The sequence below is a fragment of the Carcharodon carcharias genome, chromosome 20 (assembly GCF_017639515.1).
Source record: "Carcharodon carcharias isolate sCarCar2 chromosome 20, sCarCar2.pri, whole genome shotgun sequence".
Lineage (NCBI taxonomy): Eukaryota > Metazoa > Chordata > Chondrichthyes > Lamniformes > Lamnidae > Carcharodon > Carcharodon carcharias.
In genome coordinates this window covers 112,486,444-112,506,173 of record NC_054486.1, presented here as the reverse complement: position 1 = coordinate 112,506,173, position 19,730 = coordinate 112,486,444, and the positions used below count along the sequence as shown (strand labels likewise).

The 19,730-nt window shown below is 48.2% G+C and overlaps 1 protein-coding gene across 2 annotated transcripts in view; it reads left to right on the top strand.

Annotated features, from left to right (window-relative positions):
- Window positions 1-9,616: 9,616 nt before the first annotated feature.
- tgfb3 (transforming growth factor, beta 3) overlaps window positions 9,617-19,730 on the top strand; it is a 57,731-nt gene continuing 47,617 nt past the window's right edge. For both annotated transcript variants that reach the window (XM_041215249.1, XM_041215248.1), the window contains exon 1: window positions 9,617-10,010. In XM_041215249.1, coding sequence (XP_041071183.1) covers window positions 9,665-10,010 — 346 coding nt within the window. In that variant the 5' untranslated portion in view covers window positions 9,617-9,664. The remainder of the gene's footprint in view (window positions 10,011-19,730) is intronic.

The following is a 19,730-nucleotide window of genomic DNA, read 5'->3' as shown; positions in this document are numbered from 1 at the left end:
AATGGGGAGAAGTGTGAAGTGATGCATTTTGTGAGGACTAATGCAGAAAGATGGTACACTATAAATGGCATAATTTTGAGAAGTGGAGAAGAGCAGAGAGGCCTTGGTGTCCGTATACATAAATCAAAGGGTGCCAGGACAAGACGTAAAGGTGATTTAAAAACATTAGGGTTATTTGTGTTTAGAAATGAAGGAATTGACAATAAAAGCAAAAACGCTGATGGAACTTTATAAATCAGTGATTAGACCTCAGCTGGAATATTGTGGTGAATTCTGGGCTCCGTAGTTGAGGAAAGATGTAAAAGCCCTAGAAATGGAACAGATGGTTTTTCCAGGGTGTTACCAGGGTGAGGGATTCAGGTGTAAGGGGAGGTTGGAAAAGTTAGGATTGTTCTTGCATCAAAGGGGTGACCCAATCATGGTTTTGAAAATGATAAGAGGTTTTGATAGAAAAACTATTCCTTGTGGGGAGAGGGTCAATAACCAGCATTCACATATATGAAATCATTCAATCAAGATCAGAGGGGAGACAGGAATTATTTTCACTCAGAGAGTTGTTTGGATCTGGAATACTTCACCTGAAAAGATCATGGAGGCTGATTCCATAAATAATTTTGAGAGAGAGTTGGACAGGGACTTGATAATGAAGAAATTACTATCAGCTCGAGGCTTCACTATCCCAATGAACTCCTGACCATCCTCCTGCCTTTGACAAGGTGCCGCACAGGAGGCTGCTCAGTAAGATAAGAGCCCATGGTGTTAGAGGCAAGCTACTAGCATAGATAGAAGATTGGCTGTCTGGCAGGAGGCAGAAAGTGGGGATAAGGGGGTCCTTCTCAGGATGGCAGCCGGTGACTAGTGGAGTTCCGCAGGGGTCAGTGTTGGGACCACAACTTTTCACTTTATACATTAATGATCTAGATGAAGGAACTGAGGGCATCCTGGCTAAGTTTGCAGATGATACAAAGATAAGTGGAGGGACAGGTAGTACTGAGGAGGTGGGGAGGCTGCAGAAGGATTTGGACAGGTTAGGAGAATGGGCAAAGAAGTGGCAGATGGAATACAACGTGGGGAAATGTGAGGTCATGCACTTTGGTAGGAAGAACAGAGGCATAGACTATTTTCTAAATGGGGAGAGAATTCAGAAATCTGGAGTGCAAAGGGACTTGGGAGTCCTAGTCCAGGATTCTCTTAAGGTTAACTTGCAGGTTGAGTCGGTAGTTAGGAAGGCAAATGTAATGTTGGCATTTATATCGAGAGGACTAGAATATAAAAGCAGGGATGTGCTGCTGAGGCTTTATAAGGCTCCGGTCAGACCACATTTAGAATATTGTGTGCAATTTTGGGCCCCTATCTCAGGAAGGATGTTCTGGCCCTGGAGAGGGTCCAGAGGAGGTTTACAAGAATGATCCCAGGAATGAGAGGCTTAACATATGAGGAACATTTGAGGACTCTGGGTCTATACTCGATGGAGTTTATAAGGAGGAGGGGGGATCTGACTGAAACTTACAGAATACTGAAAGGCCTGGATAGAGTGGACGTGGGGAAGATATTTTCATTAGTTGGAGAGACAAGGACCTGAGGGCACAGCCTTGGAGTAAAGGGAAGATCTTTTAGAACAGAGAGGAGGAGAAACTTCTTTAGCCAGAGATTGGTGAATCTATGGAATTCATTGCCACAGAAGGCAGTGGAGGCCAGGTCATTGAGTGTCTTTAAGACCGAGATAGATAGGTTCTTGATTGTTAAGGGGATCAAAGGTTACGGGGAGAAGGCGGGAGAGAATGGGGTTGAGAAACTTATCAGCCATGATTGAATGGCGGAGCAGACTCGATGGTCCGAATGGCCTAATTCCTGCTCCTATGTCTTATGGTGTTCTACCGGCCAAATACTTGAGGTTATCCATAAACTCGATTACCTGTGTCCTAACTTGCACCGAGTCCCATTCCTCTATCGTCCTTGTACTCACTGACCTGCACTGGCTTTGCTTTTAAGATTCTCATCCTCGTTTCCTAGTCCCTCCCTGGCCTTGCCCATCCCTATCTGTGTAATCTCCTCCAGCCCCGTAACTCTCCGAGATATCTGCCCTCCTCCAGTTCCCACCCTCTCGGGCATCCCCAGTTTCCATCACACCCACCGCTGGCGGCCAGGCCTTGGGCTGCCTGGACCTCCGAGTCGCTCACCATCCCGACTGGGAGATATATCGGCCGTTCCTTCACTGTCGCTGGGTCAAAACCCTGGAACTCCCTCCCTAACCGCGCTGTGGGTGTACCTACACCACATGGACTGCAGCGGTTCAAGGTGGCAGCTCAGCACCACCTGCTCAAGGGGTAATTAGGGATGGATAATAAACACTGGCCCAGCCCCAGTGACTCCCACATCCAAGAAAGAATAAAAATAATTCCCTCCCTGAATCTCCGGGCGCCCTCTCTCCTCCTTCAAGCCTCTGGCCTTGGCCCAGCTGCCCTGGGTGCGGTGTTGTCCAGTTTTGTTTTGCTGCTGCTCCTGTGGGACACTTGGGATGGGAAAGGTGCTACATAAATGTTAAGTTTTTGTTCCAAAGGGCCCTCTCCGGGACACCCTAGCCCGGGAGCCGCCGCCGCCGCCCCCCCCCAACCAAACGTCCCGGACCCCCCCCCCCGGATCCCCACAACCATCTCCCCTCATCCCGAAACCGCCCCCGCCCCCCCACCTCCCAACCGTCCCGGACCCCCTCTGTCACCCTCCCCGGACCACCACAACCATCCCCCCTCATCCTGAAACCACCCCCCCCATCTCACACCCCCTCCCCTCATCCCGAACCCGCCTCAACTCCCCCCTCGCGAATCCGCCTCAACCCCCTCCCTCACACCCCTTCCCCCTCACACCCCTTCCACCGTCACACCCCCTTCCACCCTCACACCCCCTTCCACCCTCACACCCCCTTCCCTCACACCTCCTCCCCCCATCTCACATCCCTTCCCCTATCTCTCCCCCCCATCTCACCCCCTCCCCCATCTCTCCCCCCCTCCCCCCGTCTCACCCCCCTCCCCCATCTCTCCCCCCCTCCCCCCATCTCTCCCCCCTCCCCCTGTATCACCCCCCCTCCCCCATCTCTCCCCCCCTCCCCCCATCTCTCCCCCCCCTCCCCCCATCTCTCCCCCCCTCCCCCCATCTCTCCCCCCCTCCCCCATCTCTCCCCCCCTCCCCCATCTCTCCCCCCCTCCCCCATCTCTCCCCCCCATCTCACACCCCCTCCCCCCATCTCACACTCCCTCCACACCCAACCCATCCGCTCCCCAACCCCTGAACCCGTGACATTCACCCCTCCACAGCGCCTCCATCCCACCCTCCAACACGACCACCACCTCCATCCCCATCCCCCCCAACACACCCTTCCCTCCCACCGAACCTGCGAGATTCACCCTACCCCCCCTCCCCCAGTGTCCCCACTCCCCCACTGACACCCTCCCTCACAGAAACCCCTCCCAGTGACCACCCCTCCTCCACTAACGCTGACTTCCCACTGACCCACCCTCCAACAGTGCAGTGCTCCCTCGGCACTGACCCTCCGACAGTGCGGCGCTCCCTCGGCACTGACCCTCCGACAGGGCGGCGCTCCCTCGGCACTGACCCTCCGACAGGGCGTCGCTCCCTCGGCACTGACCCTCCGACAGGGCGTCGCTCCCTCGGCACTGACCCTCCGACAGTGCGGCGCTCCCTCGGCACTGACCCTCCGACTGGGCGGCGCTCCCTCGGCACTGACCCTCCGACAGGGCGGCGCTCCCTCGGCACTGACCCTCCGACTGGGCGGCGCTCCCTCGGCACTGACCCTCCGACAGGGCAGCGCTCCCTCGGCACTGACCCTCCGACAGGGCGGTACTCGCCCACTGCCCCTCCCTCCCCCTCCACCCCGACTCTGCGGCATTCCCCACTGGCCCCCCCCCCCCCGCCCCCCGCCCCCCGCCGACAGTGGGCATTCCACCACCCAACAGTGCAGCACTCCCTCAAAGCCAACCCTCCAACATTGCAGCACTCCCACAGTACCTACCCTCAACAGTGCGGCATTCCCTCAGAGCCAACCCTCTACAGTGTAGCACTCCCTCAAAGCCAACCCTCTGACAGTGCGGCGCTCCCTCGGTACTGACCCTCCGACAGTGTGGCACTCCCTCAGTACTGACACTCCAACAGAGCGGTACTCCCCCACTGACCCCCACTACAATTCTGCAGCATTCCAACATGACCCCCCCCCCAGTCCGACATTGCGGCACACCCCAATGAGTGCGGCATTCCCGACTGACCGCCCCCGCCTCCCCCAATACTGACCACCCCCTCCCCCATTGACCTGCCCCTCCGACAGTGCGGCGCTCCCCCTCTGACCCGCCCTCCGACAGTGCAGCACTGACCCACCCCTCCCACAGTGCGGCACTCCCCCTCTGACCCACCCTCAGCCAATGCAGCTCTCCCCCAGTGACCCACCCTCTAACAGTGCAGCACTCCCTCAATACAGACTTTCTGACAGTGCAGCTCTCCCTCAGTACTGGACTGGCAGTGTCAGCTGAGATTTTATGCTCAAGTTTCTCGTTAATGACTTGAATTCATGACCTGCAGATGAAAACCCTTCCGCTGAACTGGTCTAATACCAGGAAAACAGGCAAACACATTTGGGAGGATAGAAAGGGTTTGATTCTGATCTCCACACACCCTGTGGGCTGTGGATAATCTCTGGGCTCAGAGGGATTTCAGTGCCAATTTGTTTTGAAAGCAGGGACTGATTGTTGGAGAGGGGCTGGAATCCCTGTATTTCCTTCTGTTCCCCACCTGAGGGCAGTCTCTACCTTTCTGCTGCTTGTGGCTCAATAATTATCTCCTGAACCCTGGTTTGGGATTGGTCAGTGCTTCTGGACACTGGACTGTGATTGGACAGTGGTCCTGGATATCGGTCTGCGATTGGGCAGTGATCCTCGCTACTTGCAGCAAATAAAGCTGCTGAGCAGCCAGCCCCTCTAACCCCTGACAATACCATCAAATGGAACTGACAGTGAGGAAGAGACAGTGAGATGGTCTATTATTCCTGTCCCACATTCAAGAAGTCTGAAGCATTGCAGCCAGACACATCCCATTAGCTATAGTCAACACCTAGGAGAGACAAAATGAAGATCAAAATATCCCCTACACTGTCCCCAGCAAACACTCCCAGGACAGGTACAGCACGGGATTAGATACAGAGTAAAGCTCCCTCTACACTGTCCTCACCAAACGCTCCCAGGACAGGTACAGCACGGGGTTAGATACAGAGTAAAGCTCCCTCCACACTGTCCCCATCAAACACTCCCAGTACAGGTACGGCACGGGGTTAGATACAAGGCAAAGCTCTCTCTTTCTTTCAATATTACACACTGTATTTTTTCTGTTTTTTCTTTCTCTGTGAGCCTGACTCCTCTTTTTTCATTTTCTATCTTTCCTTCTCTTGGTTACTTTCAATCTATTTCTTTTGATGCTTTTCTCTCCCCATTCTTCTCTTTCTGTGCTTGTATTTTATTTCTCTGTTTCCTTCTCTCTCTCTCTCTTCCTGTTTCTTCTCTGAGGGAATTATTGGAACTAAAAGCAGAAATGTACCCACATGTTTTGTTTATTCTTTCAATGATGTGAGCATTGGTGGCTGGGCCAGCATTAATTGCCCATTCCTAGTTGCCCTTGAGAAAGTGGTGGGTGAGCTGCCTTCTTGAACCGCTGCAGTCCATGTGGTGTAGGTACACCCACAGTGCTGTTAGGGAGGGAGTTCCAGGATTTTGACCCAGTGACAGTGAAGGAACAGCGATATATTTCCAAGTCAGGATGGTGAGTGATTTGGAGGGGAACTTCCAGGAGGTGGTGTTCCCATCTATCTGCTGCCCTTGTCCTTCTAGATGGTAGTGGTCACAGGTTTGGAAGGTACTGTCAAAGAAGCCTTGGTGAATTCCTGCAGTGCATCTTGCAGATGGTACCCACTGCTGCTTCTGTGCATCGGTGTAGAAGGGGTGGAAAAAAAGTGGATGAAGGGACTTCATCCTAGAGTCTTAAAACATGTGGCTGCTGAGATAGTAGATGCATCAGTTTTAATTTTCCAAAATTCCCTAGTTGCTGGAATGATCCCGTTAGATTGGAAAATAGCAAATGTGACTCCTCTAATCAAGAAAGGAGGGAGACAGAAAGCTGGAAACTACAGGCCAGTTCGCTTAACATCATAAAAAAATTGCTGGAACCTATTATGAAGGATGTTATAGCGGTCATTTAGAAAATCTCACTGCAATCAGACAGAGTCAACACTGTTTTGTAAAAGGGAAATCGTGTTTGACTAATTTATCAGCGTTCATTGAGGAAGTAACAAGCAGTGTAGATAAAGGGGAACCTGTAGATGTGGTGTACGTGGATTTTCAAATGGCATTGCCACATCAAGGGCTCATGGTGTAGGGATAACATATTAGCACGGATGGAAGATAGTTAGCTAACAGAAAACAGACTAGGGATAAACAGGATGTAATAAGTGGAATGCAACAGGGAGCAGTGATGGAGCCTCAACTATTTACAATCTATATCAATGACTTGGATGAAGGGACTGAATGTATCATTTTTCAATTTGCTGATGATACAAAGATAGGTAGGAAAGTAAGTTGTGAAGAGGACATAAGGAGTCTGCAAAGGGATATAGGCAGGTTAAGTGACTGGGCAAAAATTAGAATGTGGGAAAATGTGAATTTGTCCACTTTGACAGGAAGAATAAAAAGGAGCATATATTTCAATGTGGAAAGATTGCAGAACTCTGAGATACAGAAGGATCTAGGTATCATGGTATATGAATCGCAAAAACATAGGATGCAGGTACAGCGAGTGATTAGGAAGGCAAATGGAGTGTTGTTGTTTATTGCAAGGGGAATGGAATATAAAAGTAGGGATGTTTTGCTACAGTTGTACAGGGCATTGGTGAGACCACATCTGGAGTACAAAGTACAGTTTTGATCTCCTTATTTAAGAAACGATATAAATACATTAGAAGCAGTTCAGAGAAGGTTCACTCGACTGATACTTGGGATGAGGGGCTTATCTTATGAAGAGAGATTGGACCTGTGCCCATAGGAGTTTAGAAGACTGAGAGGTGATCTTAGTGAAACATATAAGATCCTGAGGGGACTTGACAGGGTGGATGCTGAAAGGATGTTTTCCCCTTGTGGGAGAGACTAGAACTAGGGGACACAGTTTAAAAATAAGGGTCTTACAGTTAAGATGGTAAAAAAATGTTTAAGATGGAGAAAATTTTTCACTCAGAAGGCTGTTGGTCTGTGAAATTTTCTCCCCAGAGGCAGTGGAGACTGAGTCATTGAATGTTTTTAAGGCAGAACTAAATAGATTCTTGACTATCGAGGGAGTCAAAGGATATTGGAGGTAGGTGGAATGTGGAGTTGAGGCCACAGTCAGATCAACCACAATCTTATTGAATAGTGGGGCAGGCTTTAGGGGCTGTATGGCCTACTCCTGTTCCTAATTTGTATGTTCATATGTTTTAAATTCCTCTCTGTATTTTTTGTCCTTTTCTCTGTCTGTCTCGATATATATCTTTGTTTTGCTCGCTCATTCGCTCTCATTATATCTGGGTTTCTACAAGAGCAAAATATTGCAGATGCTGGAAATCTTCAGCAGGTCTGGAAGCGTCGGTGGAGAGAGAAACAGGGGCAGCTTTTTCTGGTTTGGCTCAGGACCCTGATGTCAGGGTCAAATACAGCTCCCAACCCCATAACATGTTGGGAGCAGCAACCGACATTGATTTTTGCCAGATTGACCAACTAGTGGCCTGAGGGCATGCTTGCTCTGACCAATCAAGGATGGTGGGTGGGCTCTCAAAGCTGGAGTGCCAATTTTTTAATTCATTCATGGGATGTGGGCTTCACTGACCAGACCAACATTTATTGCCCATCCCTAGTTGCCCTTGAGAAGGTGGTGGTGAGCTGCCTTCTTGAACCGCTGCAGTCCATGTGATGTAGGTACACCCACAGTGCTGTTAGGGAGAAGTTCCAAGATTTTGACCCAGTGACAGTGAAGGAACAGCAATATATTTCCAAGTCAGGATGGTGAGTGACTTGGAGGGGAACTTCCAGGTAGTGGTGTTCCCATCTATCTGTTGCCTTTGTCCTTCTAGATGGTAGTGGTCGTGGGTTTGGAAAGTGCTGTTGAAGGAGCATGGGTGAGTTACTACTGTGCATCTTGTAGATGGAACACACTGCTGGCACTGTGTTGGTGGTGGAGGGAGTGAATGGATGTGGTGCCAAACAAGTGGGCTGCTTTGTCCTGGTTGGTGTCAAGCTTCTTGAATGTTGTGGGAGCTGCACTCATCCAGGCAAGTGGGGAGTATTCCATCACACTCCTGACTTGTGCCTTGTCGATGGTGGACAGGCTTTGGGGAGTCAGGAGGTGAGTTACTCATTGCAGTATTCCCAGCCTCTGACCTGCTCTTGTAGCCACAGTATTTATAGAACTAGTCCAGTTCAGTTTTTGGCAGCCCTCCAGCACAGGAGTTGCAGCCTGCCCTTACAGATAAGGGAGAGAGAGTTCACCCCACTCAGCTGTCAGCAAAATATTTCAGAATGCTGAGGCGGGGGGGGGGGGAGTTGAGGATGTGTTTGGTGTTGGCACTACACTGGAGGTGGTGGAAAGGATGGGTGGAATGTGGAGGCTGCTGGGGTGGAGGGTGGATCGAGGGGAACCCTGATAAAGACAAAATATTGCAGATGCTGGAAATCTGAAACAAAAACCAAAAATGCTGGGGAAACTCAGCAAGTCTGACAGCGCCTGTGGAGAGAAAGACGGAGTTAACATTTCGAGTCCGTATGTGGCAATGTTAGCTCTGTCTTTCACTCCACAGATGCTGTCAGACCTGATGAGTCTTTCCAGCAATTTTGGTTTTGGTTGTGCAGGGGGAGGGAACCCTGTCCTGATTCTGGGAGGGGAAGGGATGGAGAGCCGGAAATGGGAGGGAATTGTCTGAATTCCCCCTGGTATTTTTGTGCTTTGTTGGTTATTCTGTGACTGTGACTGAAACACGGTGTGTGTTTGTGACACTGCTTCTCTCTCCATCTCCCTCCTGTGTCTCCCTGTCTCCCCTCTCCCTCCCCCTCCCCTGCTCATCTATCCAGGGGGGTGCTGCTGGAGGATGACGCTGTGATCAGGGACAGGCCTGAATAATCCAACCCTCCCGGAACGTCACTGACCCGGGATATAAAAGGCCGGAGTGAGGGGGGGTTGGGGGGGGGGCGGTGAGCGAGAGGCTGGGGAAAGGGAGAAGAGGATCGGAGAGAGGGAGCTCGTTTGCAGCCTGGCCAAAAGGGGGTGTGGGGGGTGGGGAGGCTTTGCAGCCGAGATCCGAGGAGGTCGGTATCCCCGCTTTAAAACAAGCAGCGTGTGTGAGAGAGAGAGAGAGGCGGATCCGGAGGACAAGGGGAGCGGGGAGCCCGGCAGCAGCAGCAGCAGCAGCGAACAGCCCAGAAAGTGTGCAGAAAGTTGGTGGTGCCGAGCAGGCGGGGATCTGTCTGAGTGCGGAGTGCGGAGTGCGGGGGGGGGGGGGGTGCTGGCTGGGGGGTGGGTGGGTGGGTGGTTGGGGGTGGGGGGTCAGCTCGGCGCCTGGGATCGGTTCCTGCTGGATCTGGGAGCGGGGACGATGTGTGTGCAGAGGCTGCTGCTCCTCCTGACTGCCTTCGATCTAGTGGCTATCACTTGGGCGCTTTCCACCTGCACCACCCTGGACACGGAGCACATCAAGAGGAAACGAGTGGAAGCCATCAGGGGACAGATCCTCAGCAAACTCAGACTGACCAGTCCGCCTGAGGAAGCGAGTCCAGCCGAGGTCCCAGCCCAGGTACTGGCCATGTACAACAGCACCCGCGAGTTACTGCAGGAGCTGGGCAGAGACCGGGAGCAAAGCTGCGTTACTCACAACACCGACTTCGAGTACTATGCCAAGGAGGTGTACAAGTTTGATATGATCCAGGGCCCGGCCGTGGACAGTAAGTGTGACCCAGAGAGAGAGAGAGAGAGAAAAACCCTCCAAGCTAAAAGTTATCAACATATTCGGTCACAAAGTGAGGGAGCAACAGCAAAAAACAACCTCTTCACACTCCTAACTCATGGGGATGGGGTGAGCAGATCGTCTCCCACAGACAGGAAACAATAATTGAGGCGCACAGAACAAATTCTGATTTAGATTTTCATCCACTGGATGGTGCCAGTCATGGTTAACGGTGGCAGCTGTATCTGGGATATGGTCCTGGGTAAAGTGACATTCATTGTTACTGTAATCCCCTCGCCCCTCAATCGACTTTCCTCTGGCTGCCCTCCCCCCCCGGTCCATGGGGGGGGGGCGCTGGTCAGTATCTTCCCCCTCCTGCTGGACAGCAGATGGGCATCATGGTGGTAGGCCAGTCCCAGCATTCAATGTAGCAGGGAAAGGCCTCTATTGAAACTGCAGGTCCTATAGTCTTCAGGGAGAGAGGGTGAATGACAGGCACAGGGAGATGTCACAGAGCAACCCTAACCCCACAGGGTACAAATCAAAAGGTGACGTGATAGCCACACTAAATATGGGCAGATTAACTGACCTGACACTGACAGCGAGGGAAAATGTGAATGTGCAGAGTGCCTGTCACCACCTCAGGACAACCCCAAAAATACTGTGCAATCCAGGAAATACCTTTACAGTGTAGTCACTGTTGTAATGCAGCAAACGATCACAAAATCATGCACAGTTAGATCCCACAAACAGCAATCTGATAATGACCGGTTCAGGATAAGGCCATATTAACAGTTTACCATATTAACAGCTACCTTCATATGTTTATACACATATGTGTATACGTAGGAACTTTTTCATATACACAGCTAATCCAATAGAAGAGGTCAACCGATATTAATATCCAGTTATGTCTATAATATAGATATGAAAATACCAAACTTAATGCTGAAGATCACCCATAACTCCACTGAAAAACACTCCCAGGACAGGTACAGCCCAGGATTAGATACAGAGCAAAGCTCTCTCTACACTGTCCCCATCAAACACTCACAGGACAGGTACAGCACGGGTTTAGATACAGAGTAAAGCTCCCTCTACACTGTCCCCATCAAACACTCCCAGGATAGGTACAGTATGGGGTTAGATACAGAGTAAAGCTCCCTCTACACTGTCCACATCAAACACTCCCAGGATAGGTACAGCACGGGGTTAGATACAGAGTAAAGCTCCCTCCGCACTGTCCTCATCAAACACTCTCAGGACAGGTACAGCGCGGGGTTAGATACAGAGTAAAGCTCCCTCCACACTGTCCCCATCAAACACTCCCAGGACAGGTACAGCACGGGGTTAGATACAGAGTAAAGCTCCCTCCACACTGTCCCCATCAAACGCTCCCAGGACAGTTACAGCATGTGAGGATCCATTATTTGCACCCTTGTCGGGCATTCTGATGTGCTTTTTATGTGAAGATCTGCCAATTAAATGTAATGTTTTGTTAATTATGCACAGTGTGTGACTGAATTCCAAGTGTGAGCTTCTCATAAACAGAGCTCCCTCAGTGGGAGCTCCTCACACCCTCGGTGGGAATTAATGTTAACCCTGAGCCCAGCCGAGTGCCCGTACTGACTGAGTGGAATCCTTCCTGTACCTGTCACCCTGTGCCTGTGCCAGTTTTAATGCTGAGGCTCCTATCCTCCAAGACCTGGATCAGGATGGCATGGTCTCCTTGCACAGAAGAGGCTGGCAGCCAGTAGAGGGAGCATACTGCCATTTCACCAGACTTGGCAGGATGTGAATCAGGCTGGACATTACTGCATTCAGCTGCTGGGTCCTATTTCTAAACCATTGTGTAGCCTTTCTCCAGCCAAGCTGAGGCTGATCAAAGGACCAGCAGCCTCACCGAATATCCTGTTGACTGGCCCCCAGCCCGAGAACCTGGATGTGAGAGTCTGCACACTGACACTGGGCGTAACTGTCCACACAGGGACAAGAACTCTCCACACTGACACCAGGCTCCCCCCTACACGGCCCCATCAAACATTGAAGGGTGGCGGACAGACAAACAGCAACTCCTCTGGTTGCGAACTGAATACGTTTTGAGCAATTCTCGACAGCCATTTCTTCACAGGTTCCCTATTTTGCTTCATCCCGAACCCTGACCCAGCTGGGCTGGCACCTGATCCAGTCTCACTTCCCAATCCTGAGTTAAGTCCCCATCACTGGGACGAGTTGAGCTCTTGTCATTGCTTTGAGCTCAGCTCTGTCATTGGCCTAGAGGTTGTTTATGGTAACTCAGTCGCAGCTAATTCCGAAAGTGCTGGCTGAAATATTAGTCAGTGTTTGTAATTCCAGAATTCACATATTGTACAGGACGTTCTCGTTGTTAATACCAGTCAATCTCCTGTAGCATTGCATTCAGTGTAAGCGTGGCCCTAAGGTGAAGTGGAGTTAGAACATACGACCAAATGAATTAGGAGCAAGAGTAGGCCATTTGGCCCCTTGAGCTTTCTCCACCATTCAATAAGACCATGGCTGATCTGATTGTGGCCTCAACTCCACATTCCACCTTGCCCCGATTATTCTGCCTACCACCTAAGAGGGCACAAGATAATTAGACCAGAGGTTCAGTGACATCTTTCATTCCCAATTTTAAAGTGTTACATTCTATCCATATTTTTGCATTTCCATGATAAATTCTGCTATCTTGACCATGGGTGGTGCTGATGTAAACTGACAAGGATGTAATTACACCGTGCCACGAGTGGTGGCGCTGAGGTACCTTCATTGGGGGAGGAGTTACAGGTGACAAGTTTACATCGGGATTTTCCAGCAGAAATGTTGACATAGGAATTTGAACAGAAAAAGTTGATGGGAAGTGTTCATAGATTTAAGATTTGTAATCCTCCTGTGTGATTTTCACAGAAAGTGGGAAAGCTCTCTTTTTACAAGAGTGATTATGCGACATAGATGGTAAAATCAGGCCCTCCGAAAGGGATTGCAAAGTCTGGATGTATTCATGGAGGTTCCAATATGACTGCCTACCTCCAGCTGCCCACCTCCGCCCTCCTGCTGTTGGCCATGTGATGTTCCCATCCTTGTGCCCACCAGTTGAAAAAAAACGACCTGGTTTCCTGATTGAATCATTCTCCACTGTCAGGCAAATAGTCTTTATTCACCGTGTCCAATATTTTTATAAGTAATTAACCATTTCACTTTAATGGCCCCTGTGATGTTCCTGCTCTCTTTGTGCACAGCGGGTGTCCGGGATCATCTTCAATTTCTGGGGATCCCACGACAATTCTGAATTACTGATTCCCCTGATCACAACCTATAACTTGGATGGAAACTCCATTTAACACAGAATTCCCACCCATCTCCTGAAATTAAAACTAATCAGGAAAATGCTGATAACATCCTCCCAATACTTCAAATTCCAGTTACTAATTCAAGAGCAAAATATTCAAAGGCTGATGACCTCTTGTCACAAAGGTTCTGGTAAAAGGTCATCACCCTGAAATGTTAACTTTCTTTTTCCACAGATGCTGCCAGACCTGCTGAGTTTTTCCAGCATTTTCTGTTTTTATTCCAGTTATTAATTAATGTATTCTGGGACTCTTATTGCTCTGCAGATTGGATTCCACAACTGTACCCATTATTCTGTGAAAACTATAAATCAGTGGCTTCATCTTTATATATTGTCCTCTACCATATTTAAGAAACACCTTATTTTATTTCACCTTGAGAGTATGCAGCAAGATTAGATGCTAGAGGCTTAAATTTGTGGTAATTTTAAAAAATTCATTCTTTGGAGGTTAGCGTCAGTGCTAGGCCAGTATTTATTGCCCATCCCTAGTTGCCCTTGAGAAGGTGGTGGTGAGCTGCCTTCTTGAACCGCTGCAGTCCATGTGGTGTAGGTACACCCACAGTGCTGTTAGGGAGGGAGTTCCAGGATTTTGACCCAGCGACAGTGAAGGAACGGTGATATATTTCCAAGTCAGGATGGTGAGTAGCTTGGAAGTGATTGCAGGTGGTGGTGTTCCCATTGGGTATAATACTCCTGTGGTAATATAGAATAACATATCGTGCATTACTGGATAGAAGACTTCGATATATGTTATACATTACTACACTGTGTTACTGGGAATTACAATCCTGTATATTATAACAACACACCTTGTATGACTGAGCACATTTTACATTGTAGAGTAATAAGAGCGGAGGAATAGAAATAGGCTATTTCTCCCTATGAAAACATTGATCAAATCACCTCTTACCCTTCTAGATTCCAGGCAATATAATCTAGATTACGTAATCTCTCCACATAATTTTAACCCTTGGAGCCCCAGGTATCATTCTGTAAATCAACTCTGCACTCTCTCCAAGGTCCGTTACAAAGGTAGATTGGGGAAGTTGGGACTGTTTTCCTTGGAGAAGAGAAGGTTGAGAGGAAATTTGATCGAGGTATTCAAAATCATGAGGGGTCTGGACACAGTAGGTAGGGAGAAACTGTTCCCATTGGTGGAAGGATTGAGAAGCAGAGGGCAATTGGCAAAAGATGCAATGGGGGGAAACTTTTTTTTTAACTCAGTGATGGTTAGGGCCTGGAATGTACTGTCTGAGAGTGTAGTGGAGGTAGGTTCAATCAAGGCTCTCGAAACGGAATTGGATCATTATCTGAAAAGGAAAAATGTGCAGGGCTACCAGGGAAAGGTGGGGGAGTGACATTCAGTGAATTGCTCTATCAGAGGGCCAGCACAGACACAATGGGTTGAATGGCCTGTGTTGTAACTATTCCATGCATTTATAGCCTTTGTAAGATGTGGTGCCCAGAACTGCTCACAGTGACTCCAAGTGTGGTCTAACCAGGACTTTGTACAGCTAAAGCATGACTTCTACCCCCTTGTATTCTAGTCCTCCAGATAGAAAGGCCAACAATCCATTTGCCTTTTTGATTATTTTCTGTACCTGTTCATGACATTTTAATGATCTGTGTACCTGAACCCCAAGTCTCTTTGGACCTCCACTGTTTCTAGCTTCACATCATTTAGAAAATATCCTCTTCTAGCCTCTTTAGGTCCAAAGTGGATGACATCACTTTTGCTTACACTGAAATCCATTTCAATTTATTCTTTTCATGGGATGTGGGCATTACTGGCAAGGCCAGCATTTGTTGCCTGTCCCTAATTGCCCTTGAACTGACTGGCTTCCAAAGCCATTTCAGAGGGCAGTCATCCATTGCTGTGGGTCTGGAGCTACATGTAGGTCAGACCAGGTAAGGACAGCAGATTTCCTTCCCTAAAGGACATTAGTGAGCCAGATGGGGTTTTATGACAATCAGTGATAGTTTCATGGTCACCGTTACTGAGACTAGCTTTATATTCCAGATTTATTTGTTTAATTTAAATTCCACCAGCTTTGAACTCATAGCTTGGGCTTCTGGATTACTAATCCAGTGACGTTACCACTACACCACCATTTCTCCCACCATAGTTTTGCTCGTTTATTTAATGTATTAATATCCCTTTGTAATGTTACGTGTCCATTGAAATTGCTTACAGAGCCACACATCTTTGTGTCCCAGCAAATTTGAATATGTGGCTTTCAATCTCATCTAAGTTGTTAATGAGTACAATGAATAGCTGAGGGCGCAACACAGATCCTTGCGATACGCCACTGGTCACATATTGCCAATTAGAGTGCCTGCTCATTATCCCTACTCGCTGTCTAGCCAATTTGCTAACCAGGCTGATAATTTGCCTTCAATTCTATGAACTTCAGCTTGATCTAACAGTCTCTTATGGGGAACTCGGTATTACATTGGATATAACACTGCTGTATATATTATATAACAATACAAATTTTTATCCATAATATAGAGGAATATTTATATAAAATCACTCGAGCTGTTCAATCAAATTTCAACCTGCAGCTCAATTCTGGGTACCTTTAATTCAACATATAAACCACTCCGAACCCCTCGGTTAGATACCAGACTGTAACTCACTCCCAGGTATCTGTTATTCTATATATAAACCACTCCGAACCCCTCGATTAGATTCCAGTCTGTAACTCACTCCCGGGTATCTGTTATTCTATATATAAACCCCTCCGAACCCCTCGATTAGATTCCAGTCTGTAACTCACTCCCGGGTATCTGTTATTCTATATATAAACCCCTCCGAACCCCTCGATTAGATTCCAGTCTGTAACTCACTCCCGGGTATCTGTTATTCTATATATAAACCCCTCTGAACCCCTCGATTAGATTCCAGTCTGTAACTCACACCCAGGTATCTGTTATTCTATATATAAACCCCTCCGAACCCCTCGATTAGATTCCAGTCTGTAACTCAGACCTGGGTATCTGTTATTCTATATACATATAAAACCCCCGATTAGATTCCAGTCCGTAACTCACTCCCGGGTATCTGTTATTCTATATATAAACCCGCCCAAAACCCCCCGATTAGATTCCAGTCTGTAACTCACTCCCAGGTATCTGTTATTCTATATATAAACCACCCGAACCCCTCGATTAGATTCCAGTCTGTAACTCACTCCCAGTTATCTGTTATTCTATATATAAACCCCCCCCCCCCAACCCCTCGATTAGATTCCAGTCTGTAACTCACTCCTGGGTATCTGTTATTCTATATATAAACCCCCCCGAACCCCTCGATTAGATTCCAATCTGTAACTCACTCCCGGGTATCTGTTATTCTATATATAAACTACCCGAGCCCCTCGATTAGATTCCAATCTGTAACTCACTCTCGCGTCTCTGTTCTATATATAAACCACCCCGAACTCTTCGATTAGATTCCAGTCTATAACTCACTCCCGGGTATCTGGTATTCTATATATAAACCCCCCCAAATACCTCGATTAGATTCCAGTCTGTAACTCACTCCCGGGTATCTGTTATTCTATATATAAAACCACCCCCCCGACCCCCTCCAATAGACCATAAGACATAGGTGCAGAAATTAGGCCATTCGGCCCATCGAGTCTGCTCCGCCATTCAATCATGGCTGATAAGTTGCTCAACCCCATTCTCCTGCCTTCTCCCCGTAACCTTTGATCCCCTTACCAATCAAGAACCTATCTATCACGGTCTTAAATACACTCAATGACCTGGCCTCCACAGCCTTCTGTGGCAATGAATTCCATAGATTCACCACTCTCTGGCTAAAGAAGTTTCTCCTCATCTCTGTTCTAAAAGGACTTCCCTTTACTCTGAGGCTGTGCCCCCAGGTCCTAGTCTCTCCTACTAATGGAAACATCTTCCCCACGTCCACTCTATCCAGGCCTTTCAGTATTCTGTAAGTTTCAATCAGATCCCCCCTCATCCTTCTAAACTCCATCGAGTATAGACCGAGAGTCCTCAAACGTTCCTCATATGTTAAGCCTTTCATTCCTGGGTTCATTCTCCTGAACCTCCTCTGGACCCTCTCCAGGGCCAGCACATCCTTCCTGAGATATGGGGCCCAAAATTGCACACAATGTTCTAAATGTGGTCTGACCAGAGCCTTATAAAGCCTCAGCAGCATATCCCTCCTTTTATGTTCTAATCCTCTTGAAATAAATGCCAACATTGCATTTGCCTTCCTAACTACCGACTCAACCTGCAAGTTAACCTTAAGAGAATCCTGAACTAGGACTCCCAAGTCCCTTTGCACTCCAGATTTCTGAATTCTCTCCCCATTTAGAAAATAGTCTATGCCTCTATTCTTCTTACTAAAGTGCATGACCTCACATTTCCCCATGTTGTATTCCATCTGCCACTTCTTTGCCCATTCTCCTAACCTGTCCAAATCCTTCTGCAGCCTGCCATCTCCTCAATATTACCTGTCCCTCCACCTATCTTTGTATCATCTGCAAACTTAGCCAGGATGCCCTCAGTTCCTTCATCTAGATCATTAATATATAAAGTGAGAAGTTGTGGTCCCAACACTGACCCCTGCGGAATTCCACTAGTCACCGGCCGCCATCCTGAGAAGGACCCCCTTATCCCCACTCTTTCCCTCCTGCCAGACAGCCAATCTTCTATCCATGCTAGTTCTTGCCTCTAATACCATGGGCTCTTATCTTACTGCGCAGCCTCCTGTGCGGCACCTTGTCAAAGGCCTGCTGGAAGTCCAAGTAGATAACATGCATTGGCTCTCCTTTGTCTAACCTACTCGTTACCTCCTCAAAGAATTCTAAGAGATTTGTCAGGCATGACCTCCCCTTAATGAAACCATGCTGACTTTGCCCTATTTTACCATGCACTTCCAAGTATTCTGAAATCTCGTCCTTTATAATGGACTCTAAAATCTTACCAACGACCGAGGTCAGGCTAATCGGCCTGTAATTTCCCGTCTTTTGCCTCACTCCCTTCTTAAACAGGGGGGTTACATTAGCGATTTTCCAGTCCTCTGGGAGCCTCCCTGACACAAGTGACTCCTGAAAGATCACCACTAACGCCTCCACTATCTCTTCAGCTATCTCCTTCAGAACTCTGGGGTGTAATCCATCTGGTCCAGGTGATTTATCCATCTTCAGACCTTTCAGTTTTCCTAGCACCTTCTCCTTGGTAATGGCCACCATACTCACCTCTGCCCCCCAACTCTCTTGAACTTTGGGGATGTCACTCGTGTCTTCCACTGTGAAGACTGACGCAAAGTACCTATTCAGTTCCTCCGCCATTTCTTTGTTCCACTACTACTTCTCCAGCGTCATTTTCCAGCGGCCCAATGTCCACTTTTGCCTTTCTCTTACCCTTTATATATCTAAAAACACTCTTGCAATCTTCTTTTATATTACTGGCTAGTTTACCCTCATATTTAATCTTCTCCCTCCTTATTTCTTTTTTAGTTGTCCTCTGTTGGTCTTTGTAGGTTTCCCAATCCCCTGGCTTCCGTGTGCTCTTCACCGCGTTGTATGCTTTCTCTTTAGCTTTTATGCTGTCCCTGACTTCCCTTGTCAGCCATGGTTGCCTCATCCTCCCTTTAGTATGCTTCTTCTTCCTCAGGATGAATTTTTGCTGTCTCCCCCAAATTACTCCCAGAAACTCCTGCCATTGCTGTTCCACTGTCTTTCCTGCTAGGCTCATCTCCCAGTCAATTCTGGCCAGCTCCTCCCTCATGCCTCTGTAGTTGCCTTTAATCAACTGTAATACCGTTACATCTGATTCCAGCTTTTTCCTCTCAAATTGCAGGGTAAATTCTATCATATTATGTTCACTTCCTCCTAAGGGTTCCTTCACCTTAAGCTCCCTTATCAAATCTGCCTCATTACACATCATTAAATCTAGAATTGCCTGTTCCCTAGTGGGCTCCACCACAAGCTGCTCCAAAAAGCCATCTCGTAGACATTCCACAAATTCCTTTTCTTGGGATCCACTACCAACCTGATTTTCCCAGTCTACCTGCATATTGAAATTACCCATGATCACTGTAACCTTGCCTTTCTTACACGCCTTTTCTATCTCCTGGTGTATCTTGTGCCCCACATGCTGACTACTGTTCGGAGGCCTGTACATAACTCCCATTATGGTTTTTTTACCTTTGCGGTTCCTCAACTCTACCCACACAGATTCTACATCGTCTGACCCCACGTCATTTCTTGCTATCGATTTAATTTCATTTCTTACTAACAAAGCAACACCACCCCCTCTGCCACCTGCCTATCTTTTCGATAGGATGTTTATCCTTGGACATTTAGCTCCCAGTCC